The following is a 12885-nucleotide window of genomic DNA, read 5'->3' as shown; positions in this document are numbered from 1 at the left end:
CCTTCATAAGTTAGCAATCTACTATAAACAACAAGAAAGGACCACTGCCACTTACATCCCTTCATAAGTTAGCAATCTACCATAAACAATGTTAAGAAAGGACCACTGCCACTTACATCCCTTCATAAGTTAGCAATCTACTATAAGCAACAAGAAAGGACCACTGCCACTTACATCCCTTCATAAGTTAGCAATCTACTACTGTATTAACAACAAGAAAGGACCACTGCCACTTACATCCCTTCATAAGTTAGCAATCTACTATAAACAACAAGAAAGGACCACTGCCACTTACATCCCTTCATAAGTTAGCAATCTGCTATTAACAACAAGAAAGGACCACTGCCACTTACATCCCTTGATAAGTTAGCAATCTACTATAAACAATGTTAAGAAAGGACCACTGCCACTTACATCCCTTCATAAGTTAGCAATCTACTATTAACAACAAGGAAGGACCACTGCCACTTGCATCCCTTCATAAGTTAGCAATCTACTATAAACAACAAGAAAGGACCACTGCCACTTACATCCCTTCATAAGTTAGCAATCTACCATAAACAATGTTAAGAAAGGACCACTGCCACTTACATCCCTTCATAAGTTAGCAATCTACTATAAGCAACAAGAAAGGACCACTGCCACTTACATCCCTTCATAAGTTAGCAATCTACTATTAACAACAAGAAAGGACCACTGCCACTTACATCCCTTCATAAGTTAGCAATCTACTATAAACAACAAGAAAGGACCACTGCCACTTACATCCCTTCATAAGTTAGCAATCTGCTATTAACAACAAGAAAGGACCACTGCCACTTACATCCCTTGATAAGTTAGCAATCTACTATAAACAATGTTAAGAAAGGACCACTGCCACTTACATCCCTTCATAAGTTAGCAATCTACTATAAACAACAAGGAAGGACCACTGCCACTTACATCCCTTCATAAGTTAGCAATCTACTATAAACAACAAGAAAGGACCACTGCCACTTACATCCCTTCATAAGTTAGCAATCTACTATTAACAACAAGAAAGGACCACTGCCACTTACATCCCTTCATAAGTTAGCAATCTACTATTAACAACAAGAAAGGACCACTGCCACTTACATCCCTTCATAAGTTACAATCTACCATAAACAACAAGGAAGGACCACTGCCACTTGCATCCCTTCATAAGTTAGCAATCTACTATTAACAACAAGAAAGGACCACTGCCACTTGCTTCCCTTCATAAGTTAGCAATCTACTATAAGCAATGTTAAGAAAGGACCACTGCCACTTACATCCCTTCATAAGTTAGCAATCTACTATTAACAACAAGAAAGGACCACTGCCACTTACATCCCTTCATAAGTTACAATCTACCATAAACAACAAGGAAGGACCACTGCCACTTGCATCCCTTCATAAGTTAGCAATCTACTATTAACAACAAGAAAGGACCACTGCCACTTGCTTCCCTTCATAAGTTAGCAATCTACTATAAGCAACAAGAAAGGACCACTGCCACTTACATCCCTTCATAAGTTAGCAATCTACCATAAACAACAAGGAAGGACCACTGCCACTTACATCCCTTCATAAGTTAGCAATTTACTATAAACAACAAGAAAGGACCACTGCCACTTACATCCCTTCATAAGTTAGCAATCTACCATAAACAACAAGGAAGGACCACTGCCACTTACATCCCTTCATAAGTTAGCAATCTACTATAAACAACAAGAAAGGACCACTGCCACTTACATCCCTTCATAAGTTAGCAATCTACCATAAACAACAAGAAAGGACCACTGCCACTTACATCCCTTCATAAGTTAGCAATCTACTATAAACAACAAAACTTAATCTACAGTATATGCTTTCCAAGCAGGCTAGACTTGAGTAAACCTGCCCATAAATTTAAACATACTGTAACTGTTAGAAAGAATGTTTCTTCTTACCCGATTTTTAATTTTCTCATTGGTTTTGTTGGTGGATTCTTTGAAAACTTCAGTGATAATTTGGCTCTCTTCCTTGGGGGACTTTCACAAGCCATTTTAATAATCAGACAACCTCACCCATACTGTAAAAAATAAAATTGCAAATAAGTAAATTAATTAATGGCCAATAGGCTAGTCCATGTGTTCACATGTAATTGTATTCACAATCTTGAAAAATTACAATTAAAACACACACTCTTCATTGTTGAATATATTTGTGTAAGAATATAAGAATTAAGTATCCATTGTGTGACAGTGCTACAAAGTAACAACTTTTGACAAATTATGGTGTAGAGATTAAAATTATAGTCCAATGGTTTCTCACCAGTGCAAATATCCAGAAAAATCTAACACAACAACTTTTAACTGTCGTTATAAACTACAGCAGAAAGTCTGTCCCAATCTAGCTGATTGCCCTTGAATATATGTAACAAGACTACAAGTAACAACTTCCTTTACTCATTATATTACATCATTGTATAGCAACTACTTGATACCATTGCAGCAACATTCATATTGAGAATAATGCACTCTACAGGGCCTACAGTGAGCTTGCTATTGTGGCCTTGATGATAAAGTGAAAATTGTCCTTTCTGAAAACAGAAGTAATGTCAGGGAACAGCACTGACTGGAATGGTCAAAGCAGATCCAGCAATATTTGCATGTTCATTAAATATGCAGTCTAGAGATTATTGAAAGCAGCTGTGATGCATTATGGTTGAGGGACCTATTATGATGTGGGACCTATGATGCATTATGGTTGAGGGACCTATTATGATGTGGGACCTGTGATGCAGTATGGTTGAGGGACCTATTATGATGTGGGACCTATGATGCATTATGGTTGAGGGACCTATTATGATGTGGGACCTGTGATGCAGTATGGTTGAGGGACCTATTATGTGGGACCTGTAATGCATTATGGTTGAGGGACCTATTATGATGTGAGACCTGTGATGCAGTTTGGTTGAGGGACCTATTATGATGTGAGACCTGTGATGCAGTATGGTTGAGGGATGTATTATGTGGGACCTATGATGCAGTATGGTTGAGGGACCTATTATGATGTGGGACGTGTTGTAGTATGGTTGAGGGACCTATTATGATTAGGGATGCACCGGATATCCGGTCCGGCCGGACTATTCGGCCGGATAGTGAGCAATTATCCGGTTCCGGCCGGATATTTTTCAAAATCCGGCCGGATCTTATTCAAAATCTGGCCGGATCTTCAAAATCTGGCCTGAATTATTCCTCAAAAAGGTGTTGGTATTAACTTAAATCAATGTAAACTGTTTCCAAAAATTAATAAAAACATTCAAAGTAAGGAAAAATTAGGTTTAACATGTATAATTTAATTTTCTCAATGGTCTGACCCACTGTTTCTAAAGATCAACCAAAATAATACAACTACTGTAATAATATGAAGCTATATACAACAAATACAGTTTGCAGTGAAATCATTTCTTGCAGCCTTCATCATTTTAATATTGTGCAGTTAAAATAGACCATTCATATACTTATCAGTCAAAATACTGTTCCATTGAATCTTTACTTTCCCATTATTGTTGGCATTCATGTTTTCTCAGAATTTTTATGTGTGAAACAATCTCTTATATGGTTAAATACGTCTGAATTTTTTTTAATTCCACAAAAACCACTTCATCTTAAAGTTCATTCTTAAACCTTAGGATAACTTTAATTCTCATCAAAAAAGATTAATTCCAGAACTGACAATGAAAACAATTTCAAAAGTAACCTTTCTACAGTTATCACATACAGAGACAACTATCTTAGTAAATATTTTAACAACACGTGACTGATCTAACAAAATGATTTCCATATTTATTTCTTTTTGAGGTTTCAAGCTATCATTCCTTAAATAATTATATCTTTAAAATGATTTGTTGCAGAGCATGCAAGTCTTCTTCATATATATTGTAACGTTGCTATTTGGGAATGTAAACAAATTTAATTTCCCGCTTTCACTGTATGTAGTGTTATTACAACAATTAAATAATCTTTTTATTCAGTATAAAGTATGAGATTTGTGAAATGTAGCTTCCCGTTTTAAAACAAACTTCATGTAGTATGCAGTATTTTTCCAGCAAACAAATTTACATACTGTATCAAGCTCTTCAACAACTATATTGTAGTTATTTTATTAAAGAATGTAGATTACACCACATCAAGTCATATTTTATCTCATAAATGGGGTCTTAATTTCACCTTCGTTATAGTATGCGTATACCTCACCTAAGATTTGCTCCTTGTTTCATACTTCTACTTCTTATTAATGATTTTCTTTTGTGTAATGAAAAAATCCGGTTCCGGCCGGATTTCATGTACTATCCGGCAAAATCCGGTTCCGGCCAGATCCAAAAATTTGGATCCGGTGCATACCTAATTATGTGGGACCTGTGATGCAGTATGGTTGAGGGACCTATTATGATGTGGGACCTGTGATGCAGTATGGTTGAGGGACCTATTATGTGGGACCTCTGATGCAGTATGGTTGAGGGACCTATTATGTGAGTCCTGTAATGCAGTATGGTTGAGGAACCTATTATGATGTGAGACCTGTGATGCAGTATGGTTGAGGGACCTATTATGACGTGAGACGTGATGTAGTATGATTGAGGGACCTATTATGATGTGGGACCTATGATCCAGTATGGTTGAGGGACCTATTATGATGTGGGACCTATGATGCAATATGGTTGAGGGACCTATTATGTGAGTCCTGTAATGCAGTTTGGTTGAGGGACCTATTATGATGTGAGACCTGTGATGCATTATGGTTGAAGGACATATTATGTGGGACCTCTGATGCAGTATGGTTGAGGGACCTATTATGTGAGTCCTGTAATGCAGTATGGTTGAGGAACCTATTATGATGTGAGACCTGTGATGCAGTATGGTTGAGGGACCTATTATGATGTGGGACCTGTGATGCAGTATGGTTGAAGGACCTTTTATGTGGGACCTATGATCCAGTATGGTTGAGGGACCTATTATGATGTGGCACCTATGATGCAATATGGTTGAGGGACCTATTATGTGAGTCCTGTAATGCAGTATGGTTGAGGAACCTATTATGATGTGAGACCTGTGATGCAGTATGGTTGAGGGACCTATTATGATGTGGGACCTGTGATGCAGTATGGTTGAAGGACCTTTTATGTGGGACCTATGATCCAGTATGGTTGAGGGACCTATTATGATGTGGCACCTATGATGCAATATGGTTGAGGGACCTATTATGTGAGTCCTGTAATGCAGTTTGGTTGAGGGACCTATTATGATGTGAGACCTCTGATGCAGTATGGTTGAGGGACCTATTATGTGAGTCCTGTAATGCAGTATGGTTGAGGAACCTATTATGATGTGAGACCTGTGATGCAGTATGGTTGAGGGACCTATTATGATGTGGGACTGTGATGCAGTATGGTTGAAGGACCTTTTATGTGGGACCTATGATCCAGTATGGTTGAGGGACCTATTATGATGTGGGACCTGTGATGTAGTATGGTTGAGGGACCTATTATGTGAGACCTGTGATGCAGAATGGTTGAGGGACCTATTATGATGTGGAACCTGTGATGCAGTATGGTTGAAGGACCTTTTATGTGGGACCTATGATCCAGTATGGTTGAGGGACCTATGATGATGTGGGACCTGTGATGTAGTATGGTTGAGGGACCTATTATGATGTGAGACCTGTGATGCAGAATGGTTGAGGGACCTATTATGTGGGACCTGTGATCCAGTATGGTTGAGGGACCTATTTTAATGCAGTCCTATGATGCAATATGGTTGAGGGACCTATTATGATGTGAGACCTGTGATGCAGTATCGTTAATGGACCTATTATGATGTGGGACCAGTGATGCAGCATCGTTGAGGGACCTATTATGTGGGACTTGTGGAAGTTTCATAAATTTTCCATAGCATCAGAATAATGGTACGACATTTAATTATTTATAGATGTAGGCTCATTTTTATTGAGCACTTGTGATGATGTCCATCATGTCCAGTTTAAAACATTGTTTTGCATGTAATGCCATCCAGATAAGTGGATAACTTAAAAAGGGGAAAACAATTTAGGCCTTATAAGTAGGCCTGTTACTACTCTTCAGTTCCTTCCTTTCCCTGCAATAAATCTTAATGTTAGGCTACAATAGTTTTAACTTAGGCCTGAAGTCTTGTAAAGGTACTTAGTGTAAAGCCCAGGTCCGATACTAGGAGGGGTGACTACTGGGGTAACATGGGATATGTGGCTGAAGGCTGAAATACTGTAAGACAACATGAGGTTTGGAGGCAGTACTTTCAACACCTAGGAACAACATTGTTCTTATCACTCCAATATGCATCAGAAATCATGAAAATAGCTGCAACTCACATCAAAATCCATCAAAATTGATCATTTTACAAGTCTTCTCTTAATTCTAGTTTCATTTATGAATAAACATTAGCTAATTATGCACACTGATGATGTCATGGGAGTGACCCCCTAATTTTCTGCTATGTTAAACTTTTGTTTTTACAACCTTCTTTTCAAGGACACTGAACACAGGTTTGTGGCCTATTGTGATATTTGGGAATGACTTTGTCTTCTTCGAAAAGAGGAACACCACATTATTCAAGGATACATGTGGACTTGTAGTTAGGGGTTAACTTATTACGGGCTAAACTAAGAAATTTTGACTGCAACACTACGTCATAGTTTGCACATATCTAATGAGTTTCCTCAGATTCATCAAAACTTCAAATGTGTATATCTTGGAAACAAAAAGAGCTTTCAAACAAATTAAACAGATTTTGAATGATATTATCACAAACAACAAATGTACTGAATATTGGGCAAATTAGCTAGGTGTCCGTAGACATTGAAAATGTTTATCTTGAAGGGAACAAAAGATATGTTTTAACTTGTAACAAAACAAACTTTATGACAGCAAGCCTCCAAAACCCCGCCAAATGCCCTCCATGAAATCCCAATCCCTGCAGCCCCTTCCTAACCAACAGAAGGATCTACTGCCCAGGATACCTCAACTATACCACTGGTACAGAGATGGCCCAGAAGCCCTGCACTAAATGTCTAGCTTAGTTAAGAAACCCACAAACCCCCCCCCCCCGGGATACCTCAACTATTCCACTGGTACAGAGGTTGCCCAGAACCCCTGCAATAAATGTTTGACTTAGTAAAATATCCTGCCAAATTTCTCACCCTGTCCAGAGACTTGAAGGGCCACTGTCGAACCTACTTGAACTGAAACAAATTATAGTACAGTAGAATAATTGATAGTTTACCTTAAAGTCAACTGGTCTACCAAACAAAAACACACAAAAATATACATCAAGAAAAAGGAGAGTTGTTTAAAAAAGTGTCACATAACTAAACAGAGAACCTATCCCAGAAACAGAAGAACAACAGAAATAACAGGGCACTATGTTTGTAAACACAACAGAATACTAGTGTTTGACCGAAAATCGGTTAAATAATATTTGGTAAATATTTGGCATCGGCAAAATCCATTGCGCTACCAATTATTATGTTCCACATAAAGGATCGTCTTTTTCCGCGCTTTTGATTCACCGCAACCACAACGGGAGAAGAATGTAGATCATTTGATTCAACGCTGTTCATAGCTGGGGAAGGTGCGCTAATCTACCGCGAGTTTGTACTAATGCTGTTCGATACACCATCCAGTTTTGGCTGTTAACATCATACAGTATACCGGCGATAAGCTTTAGGGGGACGACGTAATTATGTTTTTTTCACTTCCCTTCTTGCATAGAACAAAACCTCCTGTTATCATGCTTAATGATTGATGAGAAAGATTAATTGTCTGGAGTAAATATAAAACCAAATCAATATACTTTTGAACCACTTTGACCGTTTCACCTTAGGTGAAAACTGGTAGGTGAAAACGATAACATTAGGCTTTGTTCGTTGAAAGTTCTACGTATATTAGGCTAGTCTGGCTAGAGAAAGGTTGAGCTTCATAACTGTTCAGTTTGAAAATGCGCCCAATTATTATGTTCCACATAAAGGATCGTCTTTTTCCGCGCTTTTGATTCACCGCAACCACAACGGGAGAAGAATGTAGATCATTTGATTCAACGCTGTTCATAGCTGGGGAAGGTGCGCTAATCTACCGCGAGTTTGTACTAATGCTGTTCGATATACTATCCAGTTTTGGCTGCTAACATCATACAGTATACCGGCGATAAGCTTTAGGGGGACGACGTAATTAAGTTTTTTTCACTTCCCTTCTTGCATAGAACAAAACCTCCTGTTATCATGCTTAATGATTGATGAGAAAGATTAATTGTCTGGAGTAAATATAAAACCAAATCAATATACTTTTGAACCACTTTGACCGTTTCACCGTAGGTGAAAACTGGTAGGTGAAAACGATAACATTAGGCTTTGCTCGTTGAAAGTTCTACGTATATTAGGCTCGTCTGGCTAGAGAACGGTTGAGCTTCATAACTGTTCAGTTTGAAAATGCGCCCAAGATTTTGCAAATGGCATAAAATGACGAAATCAAGGCGCCAAAGCTCCTAAAAATACCTAAAAATGTTTGGTTCCAGTCCTCAGTAGTTCAGCTGCATTACATTATTTTGTGATTAGGCAAACATTCTTACGCATATTTTTGCGAAAAACCCAAAGCAACTTTTTCTTCCCTGACCACATGTACCATACATGCTAAAATAACCCCTTTGCAGTAACTAAACTCCTTAACTGCAACCGACTAAAGCGAGTCTGATTGCCAGCGGAACGCGTGACAAAGTCAATGGGACTTAAGTGTGTGATTTCTTTCATATGTAGTTCAGTCAATGGAGAAGCACCGTTGACTTACTGTGTATGATCATTTGAAACAACGTTCGATCGAAAGTTTTCCCTAGCAGAGGGTAATCATTGAAAATTTGAAGCAAACGTTCGGGATTGTTTTATTTTTTCATAATAAAATAAACTGTAAGCAAACTGCTTATCCACTAAAGAGCCTGTGTAAGAATATGTGTATAGTAAGTTGGCCTGACATTTCGATCCTGTTAGGATCGAATCGTCAGGCCAACTTACTTTTATACATTATTTTTCATATCAGATTATGGTACTAATTTGGAATCGGTACCATTCGAACGACGAACCTACTTGCTAACCCCTAACCCTACTTCCTAACCTTACTCCCTAACCCTATTCCTAACCCTAATTCCTAAACCTACTCCCTAACCCCTAACCTTATTCTGCCGATTCGAAGTAAGCTTTCCCATTCATATGGTACGGATTCTAAAGTTAGGCCCAGATTATATATTTCGATATCAGCTAACGAAATAAAAAATATTTTATTTACGTGTGATATACTTTTCACTTTATTTACATTGGAGTTGCAACACTGATAATTGTTTTAATAGCAGTTGTAAAAGCTGTCCCAAACTTCTTTTTTTCTTTTCGTAGACAATGGCTATTTTTCCCCCCTCCTGTAGTCTGTACAGCACTGTCATTAACTGTGTTGTGGACGAGATTGCGCCCCATGTATGTATTACAGTGAACATTCTTTATTTGCTCCATTAATCTTAACTGTGAAATGTTAAGCCGTTCATTTACGTCTTTGATTGTATTAGCCTAGAAGTTGGCAACCATGCATAGGCCTAACACTAAATCATACATTAGGCCAGTTCCATGAAAATGATGAAATAATCGGTAATCGCCCGATTGTCACAGGAACTAATCGGTAATCGCTAAAGCTGATTATCATATAATCCGTCAAACACTACAGAAAACGAGGTCACTACACTAGCATGTATCCTAAATTTGTTTGTACACACTGCACTGCAGTTGTGTTAGTCTAGCCTAGGCCTCAGTCTAGCCTAGGCCTTAGTCTAGCTTAGTCTAGCCTAGGCCTTAGTCTAGCTTAGGCTAGGTTTACATCATTCCAAACCTATAGAAGTCTGTAGCCTTGGCATTATTTTAACACATAATTCCATCCAAGTTGAGTATTTAATGCCCCCCAGCCCAAACCTTCTCATATGACATGTTAACTCAGCAGCACCTTCCAAGGCAAACTGGAAATCATCGTCTTGCCTTGACTTATCTATGGTCATAAACTCCTAACGTTAACGTTAAGCCTTAACTTAAGGGAGTCAGGGTGCACAGGAAGACTAGGCTCTAGCTTAGTATGGCCTTTGGCTATGCACATTTGTATTGAGTTAACATTTGTACGAGTTTAGCTAAACTGTCACGTCTGACACAAGTTAGAGCCTTAGGATTGCAAAGTTAACGATGATTGCGTCTTGGCCTTACAAATTGGGACTTCTATTACAAAGACACGAAAGATGTCACTCTTGATAAATATGAAGTAGTTCAAAACAGCCTCCCTGGAACACAATTATTGCTGTTTTCGTTGACGTTCCACGGTAGCAAATTCTCAGCGACTTTCGTACAAATTCTCCCGCGCAATGGCATAGTCGCAGCTCCTTGTTGAAAGGTCAACCTTTCCGATCCTGTGAACTTTGCAATAGCTGTTTGAAGGTAGCGGAGATTAACAGCCGACATTAAGAGCGGACATTAAGGTGCAGACAATAAGGAGAAAAGCGAAGAGCGCTATCTATTTTCTAGCGGACAATAACCAACGGTGAAGGTGCTGTGGTTATAAATGATTGTTTGTACAGAAAATTTCAGACAATTCATCCCACTAATAAAAAGTTTATCATTAATAATATTTCTCATAGGAATAACTAATAAGTGCGACACACATCACGAGACGGAGAAAATTTCCTTTTATTACTCTAGTAATGTTTTAACACGATGTAGTAGAAGTTATTACAATCATTAATATATATATATATATACATATATTTTTTTAATCGAAATTTGGCGAAGATATAAGTTACGTCACCGATATAAGGGACTTTACTCTATCTTGTGATATTTATCGCACTTCTTATTCCTATAACAAGAAGGATTAACTATCAACAATTCATTAGTGGTATGAATTGAACCTTAAATTTGATTTACAAGCAATTGTTGAGTACCACTGCACCTTCACCAAACATTAATAGGGTAATAGAAGATACATTGCTCTATTTCGTGGTGTGTTTCTCACTACCTAACTATATCTATAAGTAAAGATAATTAATTCACCTTGACCTTCACCTTCACTTTTGGTAGAATATCAGATAACATCAACTCTCAATATCTCAAAAACGGTACATAGGAATTGAATGCAAATTTCACAAGAATACTTAGATTATGTTCCTCTTTAACATATCAAAATGAAATTTGGACTTGGACTATATTTTTAAGGAAATGGGAAGATCTTGACCTTACCATGTATCTTATTATTCCATGTGTATGTCCCAATGAGTAAAAATTCCTCGAAGGTTGTAATAAATACAGTTCAATAATTTTGACCAAAGGTGACTATATTTGATTATCAAGCATATTTGGGGCCAATACAGCATACCTTTAACGTACGTGTCACAAGTCCCATACCAGATGAGAGCTCCACGTACATGGATTTTGTTGGCTTGTTCATAGTCAATACATGTCATGCAAAACGGTGAATGGCAAGATCAGTCCTGACCTGCTACAGTGACTTGCCATTCATGGGTGTCCCTAAGGTTCGACAACTGGGGATACAAGCAGGTTTGCTCGAACAAAATCAGTTTGCCTCGACCAAGAAAGGTTCGAATTTCCTATACTAACAATTGTTTTGAAAAAAAACGTCAACATTTCACAAATGTGGCAAATGTTAAATTACTCGACACACTGAGCTGCTAACCATCGCAAAAATTGACTGTTTTCTGTCAACGACCGGTGCTCGTTTAGGTCACATGCAAATTACTTCCCGTGATTGGTTTCAATTATTTACTTAAGACTGGGTAGTTTTAAAGGAAGGTTCTGGTGACAAACAATGTGAATCTTATATTCCACACTGCTAGTTGAAACCCTATCTCCATATCTTGTCCCTAACTCGAGATATGGCTGATTGAATTCCACCATAAACTAATTTCATTTTGACTGGCTAAACCTCCAACTAGTCCAGGAAGTTCGATCACAGTCAGGGACGTAGCCATGCAAGGGGGGAGGGGCAGGAGGAGCGACTTTCAGTGTCGAAAAAATTGTTTAAAAACTGTTCTTTTCTTAAATGGTATTTTGTCAGTGCTCTTTTGATCTTGAATACTCGTCAGCTCAGTTAACTCGATTATAATCGTACAACATTCAGGCCAACTGATTCAACTACTTACTTAGTTTGGCAGATGCAATTAGCTAAATTTAGCCTATAGCCTATTACAAGCCTACAGTTGGCCACTGCGTAATAAAATACATATTGCCTACCTAACCGCACCCGATGGAGTGCCACGAACCGTATGCACAACGACGTCGACAATGTTCGTTCTCATACTTGTTTTTATGATTCGTCCTAAGTTGTTGCACGAACAGCATGTTATGAAGCTAAGCTAGCAATCGTACGTGATACGCACTTCCTATAAATAATTATTACAATTGCTAATACACTGCGATAACGATATTTGTTTTTAGGCCACTGCACATCTGGCTGTCTTACAAATACGAAAGTTTATATTGTCCATCAGTTAATTTCGTCAAATGTATTAAAGTCCAGACATTGGACAATAAACAAGAATAATCCTACTGGTAAATGGTATTAGAGCACTATGTTTGACTTTCTGATATCTTATGTAAAAGAACATGTAAAAGAATTCAAACAGGAAACAAAATCTGCTTAAAACATGATATCATATGATAATGATGAAACTGGCAAACCATTGCACAGATCGCATCTAAGGACCTTCAATTGTTCAAAAATATCTCAAAGGGGAGGGGGACACCCCTTCCCGTTGGATCCCTCCCCCATTTCAATCGCAA

General features: G+C 38.1%; 1 protein-coding gene across 1 annotated transcript in view; it reads right to left on the bottom strand.

Moving 5' to 3' along the window:
• Nucleotides 1-10514, bottom strand: part of LOC139959580 (ubiquitin carboxyl-terminal hydrolase 1-like) — a 42433-nt gene extending 31919 nt beyond the window's left edge. The window contains exons 1-2 of the mRNA XM_071957296.1: nucleotides 10300-10514; nucleotides 1953-2074 (exon numbers count right to left, since the gene is read on the bottom strand). Coding sequence (XP_071813397.1) covers nucleotides 1953-2047 — 95 coding nt within the window. The 5' untranslated portion in view covers nucleotides 2048-2074; nucleotides 10300-10514. The remainder of the gene's footprint in view (nucleotides 1-1952; nucleotides 2075-10299) is intronic.
• Between the last annotated feature and the right edge of the window lie 2371 nt (nucleotides 10515-12885).

Source organism: Apostichopus japonicus, chromosome 19, assembly GCF_037975245.1.
Source record: "Apostichopus japonicus isolate 1M-3 chromosome 19, ASM3797524v1, whole genome shotgun sequence".
Classification (NCBI taxonomy): domain Eukaryota; kingdom Metazoa; phylum Echinodermata; class Holothuroidea; order Aspidochirotida; family Stichopodidae; genus Apostichopus; species Apostichopus japonicus.
The sequence above is the reverse complement of the archived record's forward strand: the minus strand, read 5'-3'. Positions and strand labels throughout refer to the sequence as shown.